Source organism: Rhinatrema bivittatum, chromosome 7 (genome assembly GCF_901001135.1).
Source record: "Rhinatrema bivittatum chromosome 7, aRhiBiv1.1, whole genome shotgun sequence".
Classification (NCBI taxonomy): domain Eukaryota; kingdom Metazoa; phylum Chordata; class Amphibia; order Gymnophiona; family Rhinatrematidae; genus Rhinatrema; species Rhinatrema bivittatum.
Genome location: NC_042621.1, coordinates 9,697,444 through 9,725,368, shown reverse-complemented (window position 1 = coordinate 9,725,368; position 27,925 = coordinate 9,697,444). Strand labels below are relative to the sequence as shown.

The window sequence follows — 27,925 nt, the reverse complement described above, 5'->3', positions numbered from 1 at the left end:
GCTTATTATTTTTACAAGTGTATGCCATGGGCTGCTCTATTGCATGCGTGTATTTTGAGGCCTTTAGCACTTTCGTGCATTGGGTGGTCGAACAGCACTTGGGTTCCTCTAACTTTATCCACTACTTGGGTGATTTTGTGTTGGTTGGCAGAAAGGCGCCTGCTGAATGCGCCGATTTGCTGCAATGCTTTTGTGCGGTGGCGGCGGATTTTAGGATTCCTATTGAGGAGAGCAAAATGGAAGGTCCTAGTATGCAGTTGGTCTTTCTTGGGACTGAATTAGACTTGCTGGCTATGATTTATTTCCTGCCTGCCTTTAGACAAGGTGAATAACATGAGGGAGTAAGTTAGAAGTGTGCTATTGCGGACTAAGTTGACATTGCTGGAGCTTCAGGAATTAGTGGGAAGTTTAAACTTTGCTTGCCGGATCATTCCGTTGGGAAGGGTGTTTCTTCGCAGATTTTCATTCGCTATGGGTGGGGTCAGCAGGAGTTACCATCATATCTGTATTAACAAGGGAATGCGTGACGATTTGCGAATTTGGGATAGGTTTTAACTGACTTTAACAGGACTTCGTTTTGGCAGTCGGATTACTTGTCGAGTCAGGATTTAGATTTGTTTGCTGATGCATCGGGCTCCGTTGGTTTTGGTGCTTACTGCCAAGGCTTATGGTGTGCAGTCTTATGGTCCGAGGATTGGAAATTACTAGGAACTACAAAGAACATCACTTTTCTAGAGTTATTTCTGATAGTGGTCGTGGTTTGTTTATGGGGCTCGCGTCTTAGTAATAAAAAAGTTATATTCTGGTGTGACAATCTGGGTGTAGTTGAAGTTATTAACAAACGATCAGCTAAGTGTTTGCTTATTTCTGATTTGTTGCGGGAATTAATCCTTCGTTGTATGTCTTTAAATGTAACCATTTGGACTCAACATGTGCCTGGAGTAGCTAATGGTGTGGCTGATTCTCTCTCTCATTCCAAGTGGGATCTGTTTTGCCAGCTTGCTCCGGAAGCAGATCCATAAGGAGCTGTTGTACTGCCTTTCCTTTGGAAATTTGGTTCCTGGAAGCATGGAAGTTGCTGTAGGCATCATTAACCCCTTCTACTTGGATGAGTTATGTGAATGATGCTAGTAAGGATGGTGTCATTCCTTTCCTCCTTGGGCTGGTGTGGGGGTCTAGTGTCTGATGTGCTTTTATTACAGTTTCTCGAGAAAGCAAGAGCGGGGGTGTGACCAAATCGTCGGTGGCTACACAATTAACTGTATATTCATTGTTCATGCGAGCGCATGGGTGGAGTTTCCCGATGGGCCGATTTTTGATTTGCAGATTGTTGCTTGGGTGGTCCAGAGGATTAGTGAAAAATCCCAGATGGGAGACTGCCTATTACTCATGACATTTTGCTTAAGCTCTGGGATGGCGAAACCGAATGACGGTATATAAAACGATAGATAAATAAAATAAAAATATTTTACCAAGTACCTGTTCTTCGCAATATGAATGCTGTTTTTTTTGGGTAGCTTTTGATTTGCCTTTTTCGGGGCTTTTCGGGTTGGCGAGTTAGTGGCTAGAGCTACTAGAAGGGTGGAGCTTTCGGGCTTACTGGCCAAACATGTAACTTTGGGTCATGACTCTTTAATTCTTTATATTTCCAAGTCAAAAACCGATTCAGGTGGTTGGGAATCTTTGGTTACTCTTTGTGCTGTCGTAGGCTTGCGTACATGTTCAGTGAGTAATTCTCTGGCTTTTTCTTGGGTTCGTCCCCCTGGGTGTTTTTGGATTTGTCCCTCTGGGGTTAGATGCAAGTCGTTTTGGCACTTACTCATTTAGGATTGGTGCAGCGACTCGGTGGCTAGGTCCGGTTTAATAGGGGGGATGACAAAAAAGATTAGCCGATGGCGATCGGACATGTTTGAAGGTTACATCCAACCAGCGCAATCTTATAAATGAGCATGCTATTAACTATTCTTTCTTTTCAGGTTCTACATGCTTGGTGCATGATGTGTGGATCATTGGACACTCTTTTATCGTTTGGGCCTTCCAGCATGCATGTGACCGCCAATATGGGGTGCATTTGGACTTATTTCAAAAAGGGTTGGTAGTTCGATGGATGGGTCGTAGGGGGATGGTATGGAATGAACTCATTCCTTGCTTGAGATGGGGTTTTGAATGTTTTGGGCAGCCAAGGGTGCTGATTGTTCATTTAGGGGGGAATGACTGGGGTAAAATGTCTGGACGTAAATTTAACAGCATGGTCAGGAAAGATCTGATGTTTATATCAATCTTGTTGCCGACTGCTATAATTTGCTGGTCCGACATAATCGCGAGGTTGGCTGAAATGAGTAAAGTAATTTGGCATAGCAGTAGGGCAAAGGCTAATCAACAGATTGGTTCATGGCTAAGATGGATAGGAGGTCATCACATCCAGCATGAGTGGTCTTGGGATTTGGAGTCTGGGTTGTTCCAACAAATATTCTTCTTGAGACTGTAACTTCAAAAGGATAGAAACAATATGAAGATGGTCCAGAGGGCAGCTATTACAATAGTCGGTGGTTGTCATCATAAACATATGGGGACAGACTTAAAGATCTAAACATGTTTACCCTGGAGGAAAGGAAGGAAAGGGGAGATATGACAGAGACATTTAAATATCTCCGAGGAATATGAACATGAGTCAAGGCCTTTTTGAAAGGAAAGGGGCTTCTGGAACAGGGGTATTGTACTCTGGTCCTCGATTGCCACACACCATCATCAGGATATCCCTAACGAATATGTAAGAGGTAGATTTACAAATAAGTGAGGCAGGGTGCATGCAAAGTTATCTCATGTATATTCGTTAGGGATATCCTGAATGGTATGCGGCAATCGAGGATCGGAGTTGGACATCCCTGCTCTAGAGGGAGGGGTCATGGGATGAGGGTGGAAGCTGGTAAACTTCGGAGTAATCTAAGGAAATATTTCTCCATAGAATGGGTAGTGGGTGGATGGAAGAGCCTCCCAGTGGAGGAGGTGGAAATGAGGACAGTATCAGAATTCAAGAAAGGATCCCTGAGGGAGAGGAAGGGACGATAAAGCTGAGCAGGAGATGTGGATGGTTCGCATGGCCTTTATCTGCTGCCAAGGTCTATGTTTCTAAGAGGGGATGGGATCCCTCTGGCATTTAAAATCACTTTCCAGCAGGATGGCCCTTGTAAATTTAGCAAACACACGTGAGCTCATTCTTTCCTGCTTTACACAATTCATGCACACTTGCACCCTAATTTTGAGCTTGCACACACATTTCTCAGGAGGCTTTGCCCCTCACTGAATCTGTACTGAATACCCCCCTATTTAGCAGGCACACTAAATCAGAGCAAGTTTTAGCGAATTGTCTGCAAGGTGTTTGAAAAGAAAGTACAGCAATTACTTGAAAAGGAACTCGGGGTATCTCATGAGGCAATAAACCCCAGCCTGCAATGGTTTCATACAGAAGTGGAATACAGCAAGGAGTGTGTAATCAGGGCCGGTGCAAGGGGATTAGGTGCCATAGGCACCTTCTGCCTTGCAGCCCCCCCCCAGTCATGCCGCCCCCCCCCCCCCCCATCGCGCCGCCACCCCAATCTCAGCCCGAATTGCGCTGGGCTGCGAGCGGCTGAAACTCTACTCCTCCTCCTTGCCACCGCTCGTGGCTGGCGGCCCCACAAGGCTTGCGCCCCCTCATGGTCAGGCCCAGGCCTGACCCTGGGTGCAATGTGCCATGTCAGCGACAGGCAAGGCTGCCCTCGCAGTTGATGTAGTTTGGGGGAAGGATGCCTGTCCCATGAATTGAAGATACACCCAGTTTTATAAAATAATAATTTTGAGTGCACCTTTCCACAGCAGCTTCCAGCATTATTAGCATTCAGGGATAAGCAGCTTGGGATTTGTCTACCCCTTGGACCCTGCCAGGTTCTTATGGCCTGGATTGGCCACTGTTGGAAACAGGATACTGGGCTTGATGGACCTTTGGTCTGACCCAGTAATGGAAAGTCTTATGTTCAGATACAATAAGTCCATGCCCCAGAGAGCTTACTAAGTGAGTACCTGAGGAACCTTGAGACTAAATAACTTGCCCAAGGCAGGGCCAGTGCTAGCATTTTTCCTGCCCTGTGCGAACAATTACTGTCCTGCTCCCCTCCTCATTTTTATTTTAACACAGAATACCCCACTTCAATTAAACATGCAGAACTCAGACTCACTCTCACCTAATTAGAATAAAGAGGCTATAAACTATAAACAGAAGCTGAACCCGAAACCGCAGACTGCATCAAGCCAGACCCTGCATGCAATGCAGCAATGGAGAAACAGAAGCATCACCAGTCCTCATAAATCATTCATCAAACAATGAAAGCAAGGAATATAAATCAATCCTATTAGCAAAACCATACTTGGAAATATTCTTTCTATAATGATCTAAGGAAGAGAATAACATCCAATAATTAAGAGCTCATAAAAATGTTTAAAAATTTCCCAAATAACAATAAATTAGTTCAAAATGGCAGACACAGACATCCAATAAGTTAAACTAATAAGGATGGAAAATTCACCGCTCTCCATACCTGAAAACGTTTTATTTCCAGTCATCCTGAGTAAGGATTGGATTAGTGAGGCAGCACAAATTTTCTTCACACACAGGCAGGCTCCCATTCATACATACACACCCCCCCCCACACACACAAACACACACACACACACCCTCTCAGAAAGGTTCCCATATACACAGACACACGCACACACACACACACACACAAACACACACACCCTCCCAGAAAGGTTCCCATATACACAGACACACACGCACACACACACACACACACACACACACACAGCTGCACGTGTTTTGGAAAGCGAACGCCAGAACTGAGAAGGTGTAGGAGAACAGGCTCCTTCTTCTTTCTTTGGCCGCCGGTAGGATAGAGTCCACTGGCAGGCTCCCGGGGGTCTTCCTCTTCCCGGCCGCCAGTGAGATGGGGTCCACCGGCAGCCTCATGGACCAATTCCTTTTCTGGGCCACCGGTGAGATGGGGACCACTGGTGGCCTCATGGGCCGCTTCCTCTTCCAGGCCGCCGATGTGATGGGGTCCACCGGCAGCCTCGAGGGCTTCTCCCTGATCCAGACACCGCCCCACCAGGTGTGCCGCCCTGTGCAATTGCACGATTTGCACACCCGGTGGCGCTGGGCCTGGCCCAACGTCACAAGCATGGTCAGTGTGGGAGAACATAAGAAGTAAGCTGTGATCTCGCTTTTCCCTGGTGCTCAGCCCATTGGTTGAGTCTGGACTCCTCTGTGCACAGGACTCAGGACTTTGTCCAAGAGCAACTCCGGGAGTGTTGCAAACTTCTCAGAGGAACTTTCAGTTTCATGGGCAGGTCAGGTGGCTGCAAACAGCTCGGTGTCTATGGGCAAAGTCTGTTGCTCACAGAGTATGGGGAAGTGGTCAGAGAAGAAAAAAAAAAAGCATTTCCCCAGTACTGCAGACCCCATTGTGGGCAACGGGGAGAGTTTAGGATCTCCTTTTTATTTTATTTTTCTCTTACGATCCCTCCCCTGGCTTCCTTTGCCTTGCCCGCTGCGAGACTCTCTTGCATGACCGTGACAGCAGGGTCCTGTTGACAGGATGGACCATGGGTCCTTCTGTAATCTGAATTTCCGGCTCTGGAGGGAAGGTCTTTGCCGGCTTCCTTCACGCAGAGTGACCTGAGGAACAGTCACAAAGCTCTTGCTCTCGCTATCTTAAAAACTCTCATGCAATTTCTTTTACATTGATACTAAAGGAATTTGTAAATAAAATAAACTGCACAAATTCTGGAGAAGCAGTCAGATTCTGTCAGTTGTGCATTTAATGAACTATGGTTTCTTTTCTTTTTTTTTTTTTTTTAGCAGTGGTGATTTTCTGCAAGATCGTGCTAGGTCACCAGCCGGGACACTTTTGGAACTTGCATCCATAGTGACACCATAGCACAGTAAATGACAGCCAATAAAGACCAAAAGGATCCATCCAGTCTGCCCAGCATGACCTTTACAGGCCGATGCAATACCGTGCACTCAGGCTATCGCACAGGTTAACCCGTGGTTGGACATGAGCTTTGGTCGCGCGTCCATAACCCCTGATGCAATAAGGGAATAAGCACGTCCAAAACGTGCACAGCTATCAGCGCTCATCACGTGTAAATGCCATGTTGATGAGGCTATTAACTAGTTCTCCCGAAGTAAAAAAGTAACTGTGCCCCCAATGCGCACATTTAAACTCTCAAAAGTTAACACGAGCCCCGGAGCTGGCATTAAGTTTTGAGGAGCCCCAAAAGTTGAATAGAAAATACTGCATTTCTGTGGTTCTTCTGACTTAATATCGTGGCAATATTAAGTTGGAGGAAATACAGAAAGCAGCAACGTGGAAAAAAAAAAGTCTTGTCGGCGGTGAGGTTAGGAAAACGGACGCCCGTAAAATTGAGCGTTCATTTTCCTAACCCACACACCGTCACTTTGCCTAAGTGTCCGATGCAGATGAGGCACTAGGGATGCACAATTTCCCCTAGCGTCTCCTTTTTAATGCAGCAGCTTATTAGAACACTGGCTTGCGTGCCCGGGAGATGTGGATGGGCGCGCGTTAGAAAAGCGGGCACTCAGTCGTGAACGCCTGTTTTTCCTGCATGGATATTATATCGGCCTGAAAGGGTTGTAACTGCTGCTCTGTGCAGGTTAACCCCATGCTGATGTAGCCCTTTCCCCGTGGATTGTGATAAAGTTCCAAAGGGCACACAAAAGAATTTATATCTGCGGCAATGGGCACTGAGAGGAGAGGATCACCTTGCTGGTGGCTGAAAGGAATCAGTAAGTTTTTGCTTGGGAAATTTTCTTTTTTAAAAGTATTGGGACAAAGTTAACTATTTGGGAATATTATTTAGTGTGTTTGTGCTTTTAATAGCCAGTAAGGCAGGGAATAAACTGAAGTTAGACTATTTTTAAATAGTCAGTCAGTAAGGCAGCTAGTAAGCAGTAGTTAGTGTGTTTATTTTTAATAGTCTGTAAGGCAGCTAATAAGCAGAACTTAGTGTATTTGTATATTAAAAAAAAAAAAATAGCCATAAGCTAGAAATAAGCTGGGAACAGTGTATACCTAAATAAAAAGTTTGAAAAGTTCAGCACTCACCTTGGAAATGTGTTAAGGTAGTGTGATTTGGTTTGATTAAGTACCAACATTTGTTAAGAGAGCAGTGAGTCACTCTGGCTGACTAAATGAAGTCAGACTGTTTGTAGTGCTGGCAGCATGGAGCAGTGGCATGCTGGCGGGGTTCCCACTCCTACCAGCAAAAGGAAGGTCCCAGCAGTGCAGAACTGTGATGTGCTGGTGGGATTCCCACTAAACAATCCAGCGGCCAAAGAAGAGTCACTGTGGTACTGCCAATATTTTCCCCACAGCCGGCGGCAGAAGAGGCCTTGCTGTGCAGCCAGAGAAAAGGTCCAAAATGTGTGTGTGAAAGAGACTTGCTCTGTGAGAGTGAGTGCCTGCGCGTGAGAGAGACTTTGAGTGTGTATGAGAGGGTATGTGTATGCATATGAGAGGGTGGGGGTGTGTATATGTGTGTGGGTGTGTATATATGAGAGGGTGGTGGGGGGTGTTGGTATGTATATATATGTATGTGTATGAGAGGGTGTGTATGTGAATATGAGAAGGTTTTTGTGTGTGTGTATGTGTGGGTCTATGAGAGAAAGTGCCTGCGCATATGTGTGTGCATGTGTGAGAGTACCTGTATATATGTGTGTGAGAGAGAGGTTAAAGTTTGTGCACCCTCCTTCAATCTACGACAGTCTCAGGAGGACTGGAAATCTAAGGTTTCCGGGAGTGGGAGGTTTTTTTTTATATATCCTTGTTAGTTTTAATTATTGGATGTGATGTATCTGCTGTTTTGAAATATTTTATTAGTGTTTGGTAATATTTTAAACATTTTTATATGTTTTTAATTGTCTGAATTTATCAGTAGATTAAACATTCTTTTTATTGGTATGTTTAATGTTTTATATTTCTTGATTGTGTTTGCATTGCTTACAGAGTTTGGTTTGTTGTGATTTCCAGTTCAGTTTTTGTCTGCATGCTTCAATTTATATTTCATGATCTCTTTATTCTGTGTTTGGTGAGAGTCTATCTGTGTTCTGCTTGTGTGACTGAGGCTTTAGGTATTCTGCTAGCATGTAATTTCTGTGAAGGGATTTACAACAACCTGGCTTTAATCTGTTTTCCTAATAGGAGGTATATTGGTGTTTAGGGCCAGATATAATATCTGCAGTACGGCTTTTTCATAGGTTGAGTGCTGGCAATTATGATATGGGAGGCTTACTATATTGGAATTGTAGTTCAGTTTATTCCTGGCTTTCTGTGGGCCAAGTCCACACCCAGTGCACTTTACCATAGGCCTAATACCATATGGGATCCAGTAATCCGCCTTGATCACTATGAGAAAGGTTGTTTAATTAAAGTCTATTAAACTATTAATATTGAATGTGTGTTGTTTTTGTAGTGTATGTGGAATATAAATCTAAATACATAAATATAACTTATAATTGTAAGTGATATTTTTACTTCAGAAGATTGTACTTTGAATGTCTATTTTCCATTTGCAATCTGCCTTTTTAGGTCAGGGAAGTTAATACATTTTAAAATGGAAAATAATGCATAAGTTTTAATTATGTGAGGAGGGGAGGGAAGGGGGAATGAAAGGCTGTAAGGCTTGTCTGGGGCATTTAATACCCTTGTATCAGCCCTAAGAGAGAGTGTGTCACACACACAGACTCCCACCATTCACCAACCTCTCACACCCCCAGGGGGCAGATCCTGGAGAAGGGTGGGAGGCAGGGAATGGGGAATGGAGGAGTTTTATTTCTAGACCCAAGAGTACGATATACCCTTCTAGTATCCTACGCTGCAGATCTCTGTTGTTTAACTCTTACAAGCTGTAATTGGCCCTTCTCCCCGTTCTTTGTACTGACTACATGTCGTAGTTATCTGTTGATTTGTTGATTTGTTTTTTGCTGTTTATCGGTTTTCAGGACCATGCCATAACTTAACTAGAAGGGTCTCCCTTATCCCGGTTTGTATTCCTTGTTCCGTGTACCGCCTGCGTGCGAAGCTCTTTTGCTTTATTTCAATGTTTCACTGTAAGCCGGTGTGATTTGTATGTCCATACAGGAACACCGGTATATAAAAATTAAAAAATAAATAAATATAAATAAGAGGCGAGGCGGCCAAAGGCCATCCTGCCCCATTAAACATTTCTCCGGCGCCCCCTAGTGCAGACACCGAAGACTGAGAACAAAAAAATACCAGGCCCGAAAAGTGAGTGGTTAGAGCAGTGAGCTGCACACAAGGGAAGCCAGGGTTCAATCCTACTGCCATCCCTTGTGACCTTGGGCAGGTCACTTCACCCTCCATTGCCTTCCCCCTGCCCTGGCCCTCGGTGATTTCACCTGCACCGGGCCATGGGGGGCAGCAGATTGCCTCGAGCCGCCCCTGTGTGCAGGGTCCTCACATCTGATCCTCAATTGTGGGTGTGAAGGTCGGGTTTCACTTTTCTCACATCTTCCTGCCTCTGCGCTCTGTGCTATTTTGCCTACTCGCCCCTAAACTATTATTTTGCATCCCCACCCCCACCCCCTCTATCTGACTTGTCTAACTGGCATAGGCCTTTTAATTTTGGCCTCTGGCACCTTATCCAATGAGCATTGTTCCTCTCACAGGCCACTTGTCACTTGTGGCCAACTCAAGAAGGGGAAGGGCTGAGGGCAGCGGCCGTGTTATGCCTCTTTGGCCACCGAATGGAGAACCACGGTGACTTAACTTTCCTTTGGCCAGAAAGTTACACAGGCGCAAGTTACCTGAGCAGCTCAAAAACACCGATGGACAGGGAAGACCTACAAAGCAATCTGCAGTATGCAGAGTGTAAAACTTGCCTTAAAACCGGTCATAATCTGATAAACAAATAGGGTACCGGGTTGGGTACAGCGGCAGCCTCCACCTTCCACTGTTTCCCAATGGGGAAATTGTGAAGACCTGCAGTCATCCATTTGGGAGGGGGAGGGAGGGCCAAGAGACTGATGTGCAGGGAGCAGGAGAGAGGCACCTTGGGGTGACAGTGTCTGACCATCTGAAGGTGAAGCAATGTGGCAAGGTGGTGGCTAAGGCCAGAGGGTTACTGGTCAGCAGAGAGAAAGAGGCATAACCAGAAGTAAAAAAAAAGGAGGCAATAAGGCCCTTGTGTAGCTCTTTAGTGAGACCTTACCTGGAGTACTGTATTCAGTTCTGGAGATGTAGGATAGAGAAAGGCAGCGAAACAGGTGTGGGGCCTGCACCAAAAGCCATAAGAGATGAGAATGAAGGCCTAAATATGTAAACCTGGGAGGAGAGCAGAGACAGGGGAGATATGAAAAGTTGCTCCAAAATGCAGCGGCGAGAATTTTGACGAATACCAATCGGAGAGAGCATATCTCTCCCATTCTAAAAGACCTTCACTGGCTCCCAGTAAACTTCAGGATTCTTCATAAATCACTCACAATTATCCACAAATACATTCATCATCAGACCCCTCTTGATCTGCTACACCCCCTCAAACTGCACTCGACGGCCAGACCCTTAAGGGATGCCTACAAGGGATCCTTACACGTTCCTCCTATCAAAGTTGTGTACCACTCAAACATCAGAGACCGGTCATTCTCTACCGCAGGTCCCTCCATCTGGAACGGCCCTCAGACAAGAAACCTGTCTTCTAACTTTTAAAAAGAAACTAAAGACATGGCTGTTCTGTCAAGCCTTCCCCACTACAAGCCCCACAGCCTGACTTAGAATTGTTCCATCACTCACTTATGTAAACAAACAATCACCAAATCAAGCTTATTTTATTTATTTATTTATTTGAACAGTTTTATATACCGACAACCGTTTGCACATCGTGTCGGTTTACATGTAACTTACTAGCCACGGTTATATAGGCGTTGCCTTCACATAATAACGGGTAACAATAAGATGCAATAACAAAGAATCTAGCTAAATTAGTGGGAGCTTACTACCTATCAAGAGGTCTGCTCCTTGCCTCCATCCCTTGTATATATATAGTAGTCATCTTCGTTCACCCTTTCTTTATTTCCTACTCCCAGTTAAGGCATCCTTGTTATAATGTAACTTTTATGCTCCTTTAAATTGTCTCTTGTTGTTTGGTTGGTTATATTTACTGCTTAGTTCGATGTAAACCGAGTTGATTTGATTTGTATCAAGAAAGTTGGTATATAAAAGCCTTTAATAAATAAATAAATAAATACGATATAGAGTTTTAAATACCTGAAAGGTATTAATAATGCACAAGAATCAAACCTTTTCTGATGGATAGGAGCTGTAAAACTAGAGATCATGACATAAGGCTCAAAGTCAGGAAATATTTTTTTCTCAGAAAGCTGAGATCCTCCCAGAAGAGGTGATGAAGACGTGAACCTTAATGGAATTCAAGAGGGCGTGGGATAAACGCAGAGGATCCTGGTTCCAGTGGCTAGAGGACCGAAGTGAAGAAACAGGGGTAACCTGTGGTAACCTTAGGGGTAACATTTCAGTGTGGGGAGCTCCTGGTCACGCCCTAGATCCCTACCTCAGGATCTATCAGCACCTCCCCAGAGGATGTCTGACATGGTTGGACCCCTTCCTAGAAGCGAGGGCTAGGAGTCTGTGAGGTGTGGCATTTTGGTTCAGCGTTTGAGAAGTGAGGAGCTCGTTTCCTTATCCATGGGCGGCCAATTCCCCTCACTGGGCGATTTATTTTTGTAAGAGGAGATTCTTTTAATGCACTCTGCCTGCGTGTTTTTTTTTTTTTTTGCGTGGAGACCTTGTTTAGGAAGAGTCTGTAAGCTGTTTGACTGGCGTGAAAGCTGGGTTGCTCCTGCTGATGGCCAACCCCTGGGCACTGCGGAGACCTGGTCACTGAAGATCTACGGCTTCCATTCCAGGTCAGAGGAGGAGCCGTAGGGATGGTATCACCCCAGGAGGACTTTTGGACATTATAAATGAACTTTTTTTTTTGTCTTTTATTCAGGGAAGAGGTTTCTGCCACCGCTCCTCATCCTTGAAGGCTGGGCTTGTATAGCCTGGGGTTTTTTGTTTTTTTTTGCTGCAGCCCTTTCCTCGAGGAAAGTCAACCTGAAGGAGAAAGGAAAAAGAGCAAGAATTGGAGACCCACCATTGAATCTCCCCCCCTCAGGGATATGGGCCCAGGCTCAGTGAAGGAGAAGTAATCCTTGAACTCGGGTAGGATTTTTCCATGCTGAAGGGGCTACCCACAGTGCAGGATTTCCCTAATCATCTGGTGCACTCATTCCCAGTAAGCACAAAGCCCAGGAACCTGAGATCAGTAACACTTACCCAGAAATAGCCCTACTGTCACTCGCACAGTTACACGTAATTAGACATTGATTTAACATTTGCAGAAATCAGTTTTCATTTGACCTCCCAATACTGTATCCAGCTGGTTTGTCCCTGCAGCAAGGCATCATAAAACATCATCAAAGTGGCAAAGGCACCTCCACATTTAGGAAGGATTCACAGCACCAGCTGGGCCACGAAGGTCTGCCTTCACCCCTCCCCCCAGAAAGGACCCACACCTTGGGAACAAGAAGGAGGGGGACAGTTGTTAATGAAGACAACATAAGAACATAAGAACATGCTATTCTGGGTCAGGCCAAGGGTCCATCAAGCCCAGCATCCCGTTTCCAACAGTGGCCAATCCAGGCCACAAGAACCTGGCAAGTACCCAAACACTAAGTCTATTCCATGTAACCATTGCTAATGGCAGTGGCTATTCTCTAAGTGAACTTAATAGCAGGTAATGGTCTTCTCCTCCAAGAACTTATCCAATCCTTTTTTAAACCCAACTACACTAACTGCACTAACCACATCCTCTGGCAACAAATTCCAGAGTTTAATTGTGCATTGAGTAAAAAAGAACTTTCTCCGATTAGTTTTAAATGTGCCCCATGCTAACTTCATGGAGTGCCCCCTAGTCCTTCTACTATCCGAAAGAGTAAATAACCGATTCACATCTACCCGTTCTAGACCTCTCATGATCTTAAACACCTCTATCATATCCCCCCTCAGCCGTCTCTTCTCCAAGCTGAAAAGTCCTAACCTCTTTAGTCTTTCCTCATAGGGGAGTTGTTCCATCCCCTTTATCATTTTGGTAGCCCTTCTCTGTACCTTCTCCATCGCAATTATATCTTTTTTGAGATGCGGCGACCAGAATTGTACACAGTATTCAAGGTGCGGTCTCACCATGGAGCGATACAGAGGCATTATGACATTTTCCGTTTTATTCACCATTCCCTTTCTAATAATTCCCAACATTCCACCTCTAATAACTTTGTTAAGCTAAGCGGATTACAAAATCAACATAAAACAATGTGAAGACAAACAGCAATAAAAAAAATAAAATATTAAAATTAGTATTTATTTATTAAAAAAACGTTTGTGGAGGAAAAATACTTTCCATCCTCCTGCTCTGGAACAAAAAAATATTTATTTATTTATTTAATAGCTTTTTATATACCGACCTACGTTGGGAACATCGGTTTACAAAGCACAAAATCAGCAACAGGCTTTACAGGTCACTTAATAAAAAAAAGTACAAGTGACAAAATAAAAAGAGGTTAAAAACAACCCAAACAGTAAACCCAGATGTGATCTGAAATGCTGCGGCTGATCTCAATCAAGTACTGGCAGAGGCAGCCAGAGCGCCCGCTGGTGAGACAGGAAGTGAGCCCCGGGAGCCGAGTTCAAGACGAACCCCCGCCTGGCACCGCCCCTTCCTCGGGAGGTGGCTGCATCTGGGCCGGCATTAACCCCGGCGCGCGGCGGCGGCTGCTGCTGCTTCCTAGAGGGGAGGGAGGGAGGCGGGGCAGTCACAGCCGGAAGGGGCAGGAGGGAGGGAGGGAGGGACGCGCAGCTCCTCCCTCTGCGCGCTGCAAGTGCCGGACGGAGGGCGGCGTTTCCCGAGCGCTGGGCGGGGCGGGGCGGGGCGGGGAGGCGGAGAGCAGCAGGCAGCGGGGTGGTGGAGAGAGAGAGAGAGAGACGAGAGGTGGCTTCTCTGGGCGGACTGCGCTGGTCCTGCTTGGCGGAGGGGCAGCCCGGGACCCGGAGGTAGGAGCTGCCGGTGCTGACTTTGCAGCGCGGACTGTGCCCGGGAGTCCGTGGGGGAAGCTCGGGAACCTGGGTCAAGGGAAGAGCAGCCGGGAAGGGGAGAGAGCACGGATCGGGCAGGAACCGAGACTGGGGGAGGGCAAGTCCGGGACAGGGGGGGGAGAGAGCAGGACCGGGCAGCATCGGGACAGGGGAGGGAGCAGGACCGGGACAGGGGGAGAGAGAGCAGGACCGGGCAGGACCGGGACAGGGGGGGGGGAGAGAGAGCAGGACCGGGCAGCGCATCGGGACAGGGGAGGGAGCAGGACCGGGACAAGGGACGAGGAGCCCGGATCGGACAGGACCAAGTCCGGGACAGGGAGACAGCGGGGCCTCGCAGCGCCCTTTACATTAAGCAGAAGAAACTTCTTTGCTCGCCTGTCTTTTGCTTTTCTGTAACTTCCCTTTCCTCTCTGGCTTCCAAGTGCCGTCGGTGTTTGCTTTGATGCGTTGACGACCCGCTCACAAGTTAGCTTTCCAGATGCTGAATGCTGCGGTGCTTTCTTCTTAGAGAAGCGGCAGAAGGAGGTCTGGTCTGGTCTGTCAGCAGCACCCGCCTCTGTCCTTTTCCACAGGGCTGAGGGTTCCCATTCAACACCCGCCCTGCACTTAAAACAGCATCCGGGCAGATTCGTTTTCCACAACTGGAGGGGCCGGTGACTCTGGATGCATCAGACCCTTTGCACGCTGCTTTTGTACTCTCTGATGTTTTTATTATTGTTATCCGCCGAATTATTCATTGCCTGACATACGATTGTTAACTGAAGCTTTGAGCCAGTTTGTCATGTTGTCTGTTATATGTGTTATGTACAAGCCTTGGGGGGGAAGCGGCTTCTGGAAACGCCATAAATCGGATGGATTCAGAAATCCCATTTACTGTTTTCCTTTTGAAATCACGAAAGATAAGCCTGCGTCCTGGCTGAGGAAAGAAGTCGCCCGCCAGATGATTTGTAAAGTAGAAATTACGTTACAAAGGGGGCATTTCCTATGAATGGGGCCCCCAGCAGGGGTTACAGCCTGTGGCCCCCAACCCATGCCCTGCAGAGCCTGCCCGGCAGAGCATTGCTTGCTTCACTCGCCAGCCGGGCCAGTGGACTCCCTGCTCTGGACTCCCTGCACACGAGCAGGGCACCTCAATGAAAGGAAGGACCGGGAGAGAGCTAGGGAATCCCCCACCCCTCCTGCTTTTCCCCCTGTCTGCGTGGATGTTAAGGGAGCCCCCCCCAAAAAGAGTGAAAATAGCACGGCAACGTCAAAAGCAGGTTTTCTGACCCCGTCGTGGATGTGGGCATTATCAGTGGGGCCCACGCGGGTTATACAAGTGCGCTCAGCCGCGCGCACTTGTATAACCCGCGTGGGACGCAGAGTGAACACAACGGCGCTCATCGCGTGCGGCGGCCGTTTTCATTACTGGCAGACGGCCGCTTACGAAGACCGACGCCGAGTTCACCGGCGTCGGTCTTCGTAACTCGGCAGCCGCGGCGGGGTTCGCGTTAGCGAGGAGGCGCTAAGGTCGCGCAAGCGACCCTACCGTCTCCTTCCTGGTGCGACCCCCCCCCCCCCTGATTTGGGTATTGCATGGCGCCCCCCCCCTTGTGGGTGATGACTTCTCAGCACCCACTTTCTGCGCTTTATATTGCATCGGCCCCCAGTGTTTGTACTTACTCTGCTGGGGGTGGAGGAATGGGGGCGGGGGTACTTACTCTGCTGGGGGTGGAGGAATGGGGGTGGGGGTACTTACTCTGCTGGGGGTGGAGGAATGGGGGTGGGGGTACTTACTCTGCTGGGGGTGGAGGAATGGGGGTGGGGGTATTTATTCTGCTGGGGGTGGAGGAATGGGGGCGGGGGCATTTACTCTGCTGGGGGTGGAGGAATGGGGTGGGGGTAAGTGTGTGCATGTGTGTGGGGAAGGCTGTATGCAGGGGAGTGTGAAGGGGAGAGGTTGCAGGTGGTAGTGGTGAGGTGGGGGTGGGATACGTGGTGATGTGTGAGGTGCATGTATGTGGTGGTGTGTGTGGTATGTGTTGTTGGATTGGTGTGGGGATGTGAGTGGTGCATGGGCACATTTCCCCCTTGCACGCTCCACGTTCTCCCTCTGCACCCCACCTGTCTGGGAATGGTGTGAAAGTGTTGAAGGTTAGGAGTGGTAGATGTGTAAGTGGTATCAGGAGGTGAGTGGAGAGAGTGTGTGCGGGTGTTGGAGTAAGGGAAACCATTCTCATTTTCACCCACCTTCCCTCCCTCTTCTCCTCTTAGCGAGTGTGTGTGGGTACATGTGCACGTTCTCCCTTTTCTCCCCCCTTCCCCCATGTGTGTGTGTGTGGTGGGAAGATGAGATAGCGTGTGTGTGTGTGTGTGGTGGAAGATGAGATAGCGTGTGTGTGTGTGGTGGGAAGATGAGATAGCGTGTGTGTGTGTGTGTGTGGTGGGAAGATGAGATAGCGTGTGTGTGTGTGTGTGTGGTGGGAAGATGAGATAGCGTGTGTATGTGTGTGTGTGTGGTGGGAAGATGAGATAGCGTGTGTGTGTGTGTGGTGGGAAGATGAGATAGAGTGTGTGTGTGTGTGTGTGTGTGGGAAGATGAGATAGCGTGTGTGTGTGTGTGTGTGTGGTGGGAAGATGAGATAGTGTGTGTGTGTGTGTGGTGGGAAGATGAGATAGCGTGTGTGTGTGTGTGTGTGTGGTGGGAAGATGAGATAGCGTGTGTGTGTTGCGGGAAGGTGAGAGCGAGGGAGAGTGTGTCCTGGTGGATTGACCCGTTCCCCCTTGAAATCTCCAGACTCCTCCCTCCCCCCTGTGTGTTTGTTATGGGACTGGTGTGAGTGGTGTTGGGATGAATTTTGTGTGTGTGTGTGTGTGTGCATGGCAGGGTGAGTGAGCTGGGTGGGAGTGTATGCATATACCCCCTCAACCTTACCCCACCACCCCTCCTGCCCCCGAGATGTAGAGGGTAAGTGGTATGTATGGGTTATGGGGTTGGTGTGAGTGACTGGTGTATGTTGGGAAATAACTGAAGGGGTGTGTGGGGGGAGGTGAGGGTCTGTGTGTGTGTGGGGGGCAGTTGGGGTGGCGGTGCGTGTGAAGGGGATTGGGGCTGCAGATGTGGATGCATGCATGTGTAATGTGGGATGCGTGCATGCGTGTGTGAGGGGTGCATGCGTGTGGGGGTATACATGTGTGAGATGTGGCGGGAGAGTGTCGGGGGTGGGGTGGGGATGTGCACTCTTCTCCCCTCTCCTTCCTCCCTAACCCCCACCTCTTCCACTTTTCCTCTCCCCTCCCTTTCCCCTAGCTCCCTTCCCTTCTCTTTTCACTCCCTGCTCCTATCCCTCCCCTTTCACTGCTCCCACCCCTCCTCCACCCACTCTAGCCCGTTCCCTCTCCCAGTCCCCTCTCCTCTCAAGCCTCCACATCCTTTGCAGCTTGTGAGGCCTGGGAATGCCAAGCAGCCCGTCCACTGCCTGCAGTGCTTCTCTTTCTCTGCCGTGCTAGTGGGGCTTGGGAAACCCCATCGGCTCTCCTTCTGCCAGTGAGGAGTCTTTTTTTTTGTTTCATTTTGCTGGTGGGGTGGGGGAAACCCCCAACAGCTCCTCCCTCGCCTGCGCTGCTGCGGCTCTCACTGGCTCCGCGCTTCGGACGTTGGCGCCCCTCCCTCGCTGCCTGCCCACCCCCTGCTGCGGGTGAGGCCATTGTGTCCCAGACGCAACGCAATTATTACCCCTTTTATACTGTTTATTTATTTATCGAGTTTTATATACCGTCATTCGGTTTCGCCATCATAACGGTTTACAAAAAATACGATGTTTACAAGGCTAAGGAGGTTAACAAGGTTTTCAAAAAGGTTCAAATGATTGTTAACATAGAGACCTCATATACAAGTTATTTGCTGTTCAGTTTTATACGTTTCTATTCTTTGTTATAACACATCGTTGTGTTGAGTTTCAGTTTTCTTCAGGTTAGATTGGAGAGGGTTGGCGTTGTGGTGTTCATTGGGTGAGTTGGTAGGCTTTGGTGAACATCCATGTTTTTAGATCTTTTTTGAAGGTTTTTAGGTTTTCTTGAGTTCTGAGTTTGGTTGGGAGGGAGTTCCAGAGTTTTGGGCTTCTTGGAGAGAGATCGCGCTCTTTTGGGTTGAGGTGAGTTGTTTGGAGCGAGTAGGTGGCGTTTTTAGAAGCCCTTTATTTGCTGATCTGAGGTTTCTGTTTGGGGTATGTAGTTTTATGGAGGAACTTAGCCAGTCTTCTTGTTTTTCGTATATGATTTTATGTAGAATGGATAGTATTTTGTATTCAATCCTGAATGTTATTGGTAGCTAGAGTAGTGATGGAGTGTTGGAGTGATGTGGTCATGTTTTTTTAGATCCAGTGAGGATTCTTGCAGCTGCGTTTTGTAGGATTTGGAGTGGGCGGATAGTGTTTAGAGGTAAGTTGAAAAAGGAGTGAGTTACAGTAGTCCAGGTTAGAGAACATGAGTAATTGAAGGACTGATCTGAAGTCGTTGGTGGAAAGGAAAGGTTTTCATTGACGGAGTGTTAGTAGTTTATGATATCCGTCTTTGAGATTAAGACTAAGGAGAGATGACATTTTGCACGTTGGAAGAAAGGAGAAAAAGTGCCAGATCAAACTCTGGAAGCTTTGGTTCTTTCCAAGTGCCGGTCCCTGGCTGCAGGCGCAGGATGGAAAGCTGCAGTCATGCCCTGGTCCTTGTCTGAGGAGCACCTGGCCTGGGGGGGGTGAAGTTTCCTACCTGGGTTGATCCTTTGGTAATAATGTCCCAGATGCACTGGAGCGCATTGGATCGCAATGGCTGCAAAGTCCTGAAGTGTATTACCCTGGACCAATCGCCTATAATTCCCTGTGTGCACTTCTTTTTGGCAGAAATGTTCAGGTAGTTAGCTCAGGTCATATTTCTGTTACAGGAACCTAAGATACTTAACTACTACAGGATGGAAAGTACCATCTGCCCCAGAAACCTTTTGTTTTGGCATTTATAATGCACTCTACATGGCGGGGGGTGTGTGTGTGCTTTGTAACACCTTACAGAAGGATACGATGAGTCCCTAAACTGAAGAGTTTCCGGTCTAGGTGGGTACCGAGAGAGAACGTCACAAGGGACGTGGGTGGGAGAAGCAGGATTTGAACCCTGATCTCCCAGTTGCCGGGCAGTTGCCATAAATACTAAGCCACGTCTCTTTCTATATAGAAGGTAGAAAAAGTCGGCAGATAAGGGGGCCACTTACTCCACCCCTTCTTCCCATTTGGCTCCGCCTTCTCCCTCCTTCCTCCCACCATTAAGGTCCCTTTGTGTCTGTCCCTGGAATGCCTGAACTCTGTCTTCTCTCCTCCCTCCACCGGGGTCTGTTCCAGGGATCCAGCGCCCACTCTGTGCAAAAGCATTTTCTCCTCTTCCATTTCAGCTTCTTTCCCTTCAGCGTCTCATGATGAACCCCCCCACCCCCTCCCCTGTGATCTTTTCGTTCTAAGGAAAATGCTTCCTTCTGCTGCTTTGCTAGAGCCTGCTAGATATTTGAGTACTTCTGTCAAATCTCCCCTTTCGTCTAGAGCGTACGGCCTTAGCTCCTTCAGTCTCTCTGTGTACGGTTTATGCAGTCCCATGCACCATCTTGGAGGCCTCCTTTGGATTACCTCAGTGTAGCTGTGGTCTCCGAGACCGGAGACGGTCCTCAGGCAGGACCCATGCATTACCCCGCGCTCAGGCTAGCGCACACGGCTGGGTGCACGTTGTGGACGCGCGTCCATAACCCCTTATGCAATAAGGGGATTGGCGCATCCAAAACACGCGTCCAAACCAGCGCGTAGGTAGTAGCCAGGTTGATGATGCTATTAGCTTTCCGCGCCCCCCCCCCCCCCATGTAAAAAAAAAATAAAAAAAAAATCCCTCAAAAACGAACGCCAGTCCCGGAGCTGGCATTAAGTCATGAGAAGCCCCAAAAGTTGAACAGAAAATACTGCGCTTCCTGCTCTCGGTGCTGCCAGGCTCTGTGGCACTATTATCCCCTCTTGAACCACGTTAGAAGCAGCGGGGTCAGCGAGAAGGACTCCTCCGGGTTGATGGGCGGCTTGTCTCCTCAGCGGTGGGAGAGCGTTACCAGTGTGTGTGTGGGGTCGGCTTGTGTAATCTCTTGTTTACTCCTCAAGCGTGGCCAAGGAGAAGCAGCTGGTTTCCATACCGTTTAGCGTTAAGAGTCCTGCAGCGTGCGGTCCCTTGTGTGCGTACCGGTCGCGTACGCTGGAAATCTCTTTGTTAGGGAGGGCAAATGTGCTTCAGCCTGGACCGACTGGCAAGGTGGTGGGAGGCGTGTCCTAACGAGAGATCTCCTCCCTCAGCCTGCACCGAGGAGGATTCTGGAAGAACTGTTCACGTCCCAGAGTGTTTTCTGTTATAAGGTACCTCGCTATAGGCTGACGGATGGCAGAAGTGAGAACTGAAGGATGCAAAGGCCTAGTGGTGATGCCTCTGTGGCTTGCACGTGTACCAAATCCTCAGCTTCCAAGTGCTGACCTCGTGCCAGCTTACGGGTGGGGATTTGGTTCTGAATAAAAGGGAGCGCACCCTTCCCCCCTCATCCCACTAGATGCTGGGGAAAACAGGTCAACCCGCTTTGTGTCGTCCAGTAATTGTTTGCTTTGCCAGTTTATTATTGGCCAGCTTCAAAGCGTGTCCGGTGCTACAGGACATCTGAGGATTTGCTGTTGCATATTTTAAAATGTGTTCTCCCCTTCCTGGCTGCTTCCTGAAATGACCGCTCTGGCTCTCTCTCTTGTTGGAGGAAAGAAGAAGAAACAGTAATCCTTGATGGGCTTTACCCTGTCTGGGAAAGCTGAAGATCTGAGGCAAAACCAGGGGCCTTTATCTCAAATAGGGCAATAACTGACCCTAACTGCCCTGTCCAAAGGGAATTATTGCTGTGAGGAGCATTAATCAAAGTGTTTACATTCATCAAAAATAGTTTTTTGTTTAAAAAAAAACAAAATGCATTCGCAGGATTTTCTGCATGGAAGTGAAAAATCGGTGCTTTGGGTTGTATCAGGTCGAGCTACTTAAAATCAAACTGAACATCCTGTTTTCTTTTTAATGAATAATACAATTTCTAATCTAGATCAACCGTTGTACCTGGGAAAATATGCAATATTCATTTTAGGAAACCTCTGGAGGAGAAAAGTCCAGGAACATCAACCTTTGTAGAAGAGTCAATGGACATTATAAGTCAAAGGGCAACATTATTTGTTTCCTTCTCTTTGGAGAAGGATAAGGATAATGCGTTGGGTAAATTCTTTAAGAATAAGGATATGCAATTCTGTGGCCAAAAAGTTTATGTATTTCCAGCTGTGTCTAGACCTACGCAAATTCGTAGGAGACAGTTTCTGGAGTTTAAAGAACAAAACCCTGGGGATTGGTGCCACGTTTTATCTGAAATTTCCTGCGAAGTGCTTTATTAATTACCAGGGTAAACATTTTTTCTTTAATGAGCCATCTCACCTGGAGAATTTCTTAAAGGACAAAACTAGTCTAAGGGCGAATCAAAGCTCATCAGTAGTAATGGCCATAGAGAAGCAATTAGAAATTGCTCCTTCTCAGGATTAAGATTATTTTGGGAAATTTATTTGAAAAAGGACCCCCACATTATAAGTTGATGTGACAGAAATATGTTTAATATATGAGAGAGATCTTTTATTGGGTTATGTATGTATTATCCCATGTGATTACCTAATTATGTGATAAGGAACCACCCCTTCCACCCAAGAGGCTGATGTGCCTTCTCTCTTCCTCTGCTTATTGTAGCACGTTTAAGGCCTCTCCCTGCCCGTAAGACGCCCGCGGCAAAATGGCGAAAAGGAAAAGCACAGACTACACCTTGCTGCCTGAATACGAGAAGAGCCAGATCAAGAGGAGCCTGGAGCTGGGGACGGTCATGACGGTGTTCAGCCTCCGGAAAGCTCAGCCGGAGAGGAGGACCATCCAGGTGATAATGGAGACCAGGCAGGTGGCTTGGAGCAAGACGGCAGACAAGATTGAAGGGTTTTGTGAGTACCTGCACGTGTCTGATGGACGTTGTTATTTACTGGATGGGGCTGGACTGTTTCCCCTTGCAAGCTGACAGAAGGGGGGGGGGGGTGACCTGCTGTGATAAATAGGTGTTTCCTCCTCCTCTTCCAGGGCAGTCCTTGCTTCCCTCAAGCTCTCCTCCCCCCCCCCCCTTAAAGGCGCAGAGCACTCTGGAAAGAAAAAGCACCTCCCCCGCCCCCAGGCTTACACTGCCCCAATGGATCATCCAACCCTGGAGGGAATGCATTTAGCTAATGAGGACCCGTGAAAAGGTTTAACGGTTTTTGCCATGCAAATAATTTCATGAATGTTCTGTCGAGTTTACCTCTTCATGGAGCCAGGGGGGTTTCTGATAGAATTTCCATGCAAATGGTGGAAAATGTTGAAATGTCACCAGTTCTGCAGTAATTTGCTGGTTTAGCAGCAGGGAGGGGCGGGGAGAGGAGAGAGAAGCACAGTAAAACGGTATATATCAAAAAAAAAATCATCACAGACCAGATGCTGCTTTTATCATTAATAGTGCAAACTCTAATTTCACCGTATTTTGTTAGTGCTGAAAGCTGATGCTGAAGGCCGTGACTGGAAAGACCCTTTAATTACCCCGGGGGGGGGGCTTTGACTTAGTCCATCTTCCTCTCTGATCCCTTTCTCACCTTGCTAATTGTTCTGCCGGCCCGTAGAAGCTTCCTCCGTCTACCACAGACGTGGTGGGCTCTCTGTCTCAGACACATGGACCAGCTCGCGGACGGGGGAAGGAGAAAGCCTCGCCAGCTTCACACAGAGCCCAGCGGTCTAACTGGAAGCGCAGTCCTCTAAGATCTGCTGCGTGCTGTTTGGGGATCTGGATTCTGGATTTACGTACTCGCTTTTCCAATTCCAAGATCAAGGCGACTTACAGTCCCGGACCATGGGCAAAAAAAAAAAAAAAAAAAAAAAGGAGCATTAAGGAGGACTCAAATCTTGGCATACGGCTGGTGGTTAACAGAAGGAAAAGGAGAAAGAGGCCAGCATGTTTCTGAAGGGAGGTAGGAAAAATGGTAAGAGCAGAGAGATGAGTATTACAAAAAAACAACCCCACACACAAGGCGGGATTATGAAACAGGACAAAGTGATTCATGGAGGGAGGATAGACCAGCAAAGGCCCCAGTAAAAGAGAACATTGACGGAAGAGATAAAATCGTCTTGAGATGTATAAAGGAGAGAGAAAAAAAAAACCAAAGGGGGAATAGGTAAGATAAAAGGGTGAAAGTGGGATCTGTGAAGAGGAGAACCAGAAGAAAGCAGAAATGTTACATAACTTCCTTTTGCTCAGTATTTACAGAAGAAGGGGAAGGTGACAGACCCAAGGCAGGAAATGACATTGATAAACGTGAAATGATTACAAATGCAGAGGTGGAGGCAGATGAGAGTGGATAAGGCCCTGGGATCAGATGGTGTATGTCCCGGGATACTGAACGAGATCAGGCATGTGCTGAACGCACCCCTCGCAGCTTGACCTCAGTGATGGAGGGTGTGGGGGAGAGGGCCTAAGGGACTGGAGGAAAGTGTTAGAACAGGGAAGGAAGCGGGCAACCACCGACTCATTGGTCTGAGATCAGTAGTGAGCACAATGACGGAAAGCATACTAAAGAAGATAGGGCAGCACTTTGAAGCAAAGTAGATCACAGGACACCAGACAACATGGATTCACAAAAAGCAGATCCTGTCGGGCACATGTGATCGAGCTCTGTAATGAGGTGACAAAGGTGATGCATCAAGGAGATGCAGTAGACGTTTCTTGTCTGTTCTTCGGTAAAACCCTGAAGACTGGTAAGCCTCCTGGGTGCTACAGGTGTGCGCCAGAGATGTAAACTGGGTGAGGCACTGGTTGAGCGAGAGAACCCAGGGAGAGGTGGTCGCTGGTGTCCACTCTTGAGAAGGCAGCGGGATCAGTGGGGTACCCCTAGCGCCAGTTCTTTCCGTTTATGGACGACATAGCAGAGAGACTGGAGGGAAAGGGATGCTTGTTTGCATAGGATGTGAAAATCCATAACAGATCAGACAAAAAGGGAAGGGGTGAAAATTTAATGAGAAGAGACTTTTGGGGAAAACTGGAAGGGAGCTTCAGAGGAGTTAAAAAGGATTAAGCTCCTGTATTAGGGGCATAAGAATTCACTAGCTAGCTACAGATCATTTGGAAGTACAAGAACTGCAACCTGTCAAGCCAGAAAGAGCACCAGGATTAATCATCCCAGATCAGCGGTTCTCAACCAGTGTGTGTCGCCAAGCACCGGCAGGTGTGTCGCGCACTTCCTGGTCTCCCGCTGCTCTTCTCTTCCTCTCCTCACCCCCAGCCAGACGCACACAGTTCTTCAGCGAACACTGCTGCCGTTCCCGCCCGTGCTATCAGCACTTTCAAGCCCAGAGTGGAACGGCAGCAGTGTTAGCGAAGCCGGCACAGCAACATGGCCTTTTCTTCTTCCCGCCCCTGCGGCCCGGAAGAGGAAGTCATGTTTACCAGGCACGCGGGAAGAAGAAAGGGCCATGCTGCCGCCGCTGCTGCAGAAATCGTGTCCCAAGGCTTCCCACGGCCCCGCAGAGGTAAGAAAGCAGCACTCAGAGGTTTGCCTGTGCTGCGATCATCGCAGTGCAAAGCAGTCAGCTAAGAATGTGGCCGCAGGGATTTCCTGCCACGCGGCTGTTTGGGAAATATCTTGATTAGCTGTCCCAGGTCTGCAGTGTTTAACTTTTTTTTTTTTTTTTTTTTATATGGCCCCTGTTCCAGACCTACAGGTCCCGCTGATGTCATCACTGACATGAGCAAGATTGTGGCCTAAATCGTAAGGCCTCCAATGCTTTCTGCAGTTTCCCTCTCTCCTTCTTGCAGTGGCACTAGGCTCAGAGACTCATGACTGCGGCCGAGTTCATTGTGGGAGGGCTGGCAACTGTAGTGGCTCAACACACAGCTGTCCACTCCAGTCCTTCCCTTCGGGAACACTTCCTGCCTCTCCTCAGGCTATGGGGAATCTGCAACTGGCTCCTGCAGTTCAAATCGCAGCTTCATCATACCATGGGAAGCCTGTCATTGGCTTCCCGGGGCTCTGCACATCCACAGCCTACAGCCACTATTCTCATCCCCTCCTCCCTGCAGTCTCTGCACTGTGGGAGCTTCCCCTGGCTCCTGCAGCTAGAATCGTGGCCTTTCTGCTCTTGGCCACTCACCCGTACGACCAACAAAGGCCCACAGAGTGACTGTCACTGTCTCCCGCAGCCCTTGCACATCACGGCTACTCGACTGATTTCCCAAACTGCCTCATTGCACGAAATCCCCGCGGCCACATTCTCAGCTGACTGCTCTGTGCTTTGATGATCGCAGCACAGGCAAACAGCTGAGTGCTGCCTTCTTACTGCTGCGGGGCTGGGGGGTCAGTCACTCCTGCTGCAGTTCCCAGCCTGTCACAACTGCTTTAATAGCAGAATACCGGCTGTCTTGTGCTATAGCTGCCTTGTGTGCTAGGGGTGGGGGGTGAGTGAGTGAGACAGAGAGAGTGTGAGCCAGCATGTGTGTGAGAGAATGTGTGAGATTGAGACTGTGTGTAAGCAAGAGAAAATGTGTGAAAGCAAGAGATTGGTCAGGGGTGTGACTGGTATGTGTGTGAGAGAAAGAGAGAGTGGTCAGGGAGGTGACTGGTGCATGTGAGAATAAGAGAGTGGTCAGGGAGGTGACTGGTATATGTGTGAGAGAAAGAGAGATTGGTCAGGGAGGTGACTGGTGTGTTTGTGTGAGAGAGAGATAGGTCAGGGGTGTGACGGTGTTTGTGTGAGAGAAAGATGACTGGTGTGTGAGTGAGTGAGAGACAGAATAGTCATGGACCCTAAGGAAGAGGAGCGTCAGAACAGAGCTTCAGCAGCCATTGCTGCTTCTGGTGTGTGCTAAGGCCTGCAAGGGAAAGGAGTAGGAGAGTTGCCGGAGAGGGTAAGTAAAGGTGGCTTTTTAATTATTGGGTATTATGTAATGTGTCTGCTGATTGAAATATTTTATTGGTGTTTAGAGAATTTTTAATAATTTTGTAAGTTTTTAATGATTGGATGTTCTATTTATCAGCTGTTTTGAAACATTTATTATATTTATTATTCTAGTTTTAGAATTATTATTTTATATTACTTGAGAAATGTATAAATAGAAATGTGGAGACAACAACTGAACTGGAAACAGCAAGAAGCCAGATTGAGTGTAACAATGGAAAAACAAAATCATTAACTTGATGGTCACTTTATTCTGTATTTGGTGAGGGTCTGTCTATATTCTGCGTGTGTGACCCAGGTAAAGGTATTCTGCAAGCTTGTCGTTTCTGTGTAGGGATCTATAGCAGCTTGGCTTGTTCTGTTTTCCTCATAGGAGGTGTATTGGTGTTTAGGGCCTGGTTAAATATTTGTAGTGTTGCCTTTTCATCGGTAGGGTTGTTACTGTTTGAATGAGTTCCATAACTTTTTGTGCATTAGTTTGTGCACATTATTGCAGATCCTGGGGGTCTATTAGGTGCTATATTTCTGTTTCCATTTCTTCAGTTTTGCACTGAATGCAGAGTGGCTTTTTTGGGTCTCCATTCCAGTTTGTCTCCATATTTGTAATTTGCGGTCTTTCTGTGAACTTGGTGAAAGTTGATTTCTATGTGTGTGACCGAGGTGAAGTATTTTACTAGCATGTAGGCATTTCTATCAATATTATTAGTTGTGCTTTCTCAATAGGACATGTATTGGTGATAAATTACTGTTTTTTCATAAGGAGGGCTATTGTGCATAAAAACTGTTAATGTTGCTGTTACTGAGTTGACGCCAGAAATATCTTTTTTGCAATGTAAATTGAAAGGGGATTGTTCTAGTTCTGTTCTGCATCCACTGTTAGGGGTCAGGTCGGTTCCTGTAGATACAGAGTATATGTTTACATTTAGCTCTGTGATGGTCATTTGTTCAATGTATCACGCATCTGTCAGGTGTGACCCGACAGAAAAAAGGTTGAGAACCACTGTCCCAGATGATCTCAAGCTACCTGGTCAATGGAAGAAAGCAACAGGGGAAGCTAGCAGATTGTTTGGTTGTAGAAGTGGAGCTATCGGCAAGAAAAAGGAGGTGATCTTGCCCTTGCGTAGGTTACTGGTGGCCCCACTTTGAGCACTGTATTCAGTTCTGGAGGCTGCGCTTTTGTAAGGACATGGAAAGAACAGAAGGGAGTTAGGAAAAGAGCTATTAAAGGATACAAGGCCTGCAACACAAACTCTGCAAAGAGAGGCTTGACGTGATCAAAATGTACTTGCTGTAAGGAAAGCAGAGAGATGATAGAAACGTTCAAATATTTTATAGGTTTGTGGGCAGGTGAAGTTTTCCATAGAAATGTCCTTTCAAGCAAAAGGGGTCATCTCATGAAGCCGCAAGGTGAGAGGCTGAGAGGGCGAGCGCACAGGCCACTCTCCTGTGCGCGCAATTCAGTAAATAAAAATATTCAAATTAGGGCCCGCGGTAAAAAGAGGCGCTAGGGACACTAGTGCGTACCTAGTGCCTCCTTTTTGACAGGAGCGGCGGCTGTCAGCGGGTTTGACAGCCGACGCTCAATTTTGTCGGCATCTGTTCTCAAACCCGCTGACAGCCACGGGTTCGGAAAC

General features: G+C 47.6%; 1 protein-coding gene across 1 annotated transcript in view; it reads left to right on the top strand.

Annotated features, from left to right (window-relative positions):
* PLCG2 (phospholipase C gamma 2) overlaps positions 1–27,925 on the top strand; it is a 218,670-nt gene that overhangs the window by 1,735 nt on the left and 189,010 nt on the right. The window contains exon 2 of the mRNA XM_029608130.1: positions 22,023–22,264. Within this exon, the coding sequence (XP_029463990.1) occupies positions 22,066–22,264 (199 nt within the window). The 5' untranslated portion in view covers positions 22,023–22,065. The remainder of the gene's footprint in view (positions 1–22,022; positions 22,265–27,925) is intronic.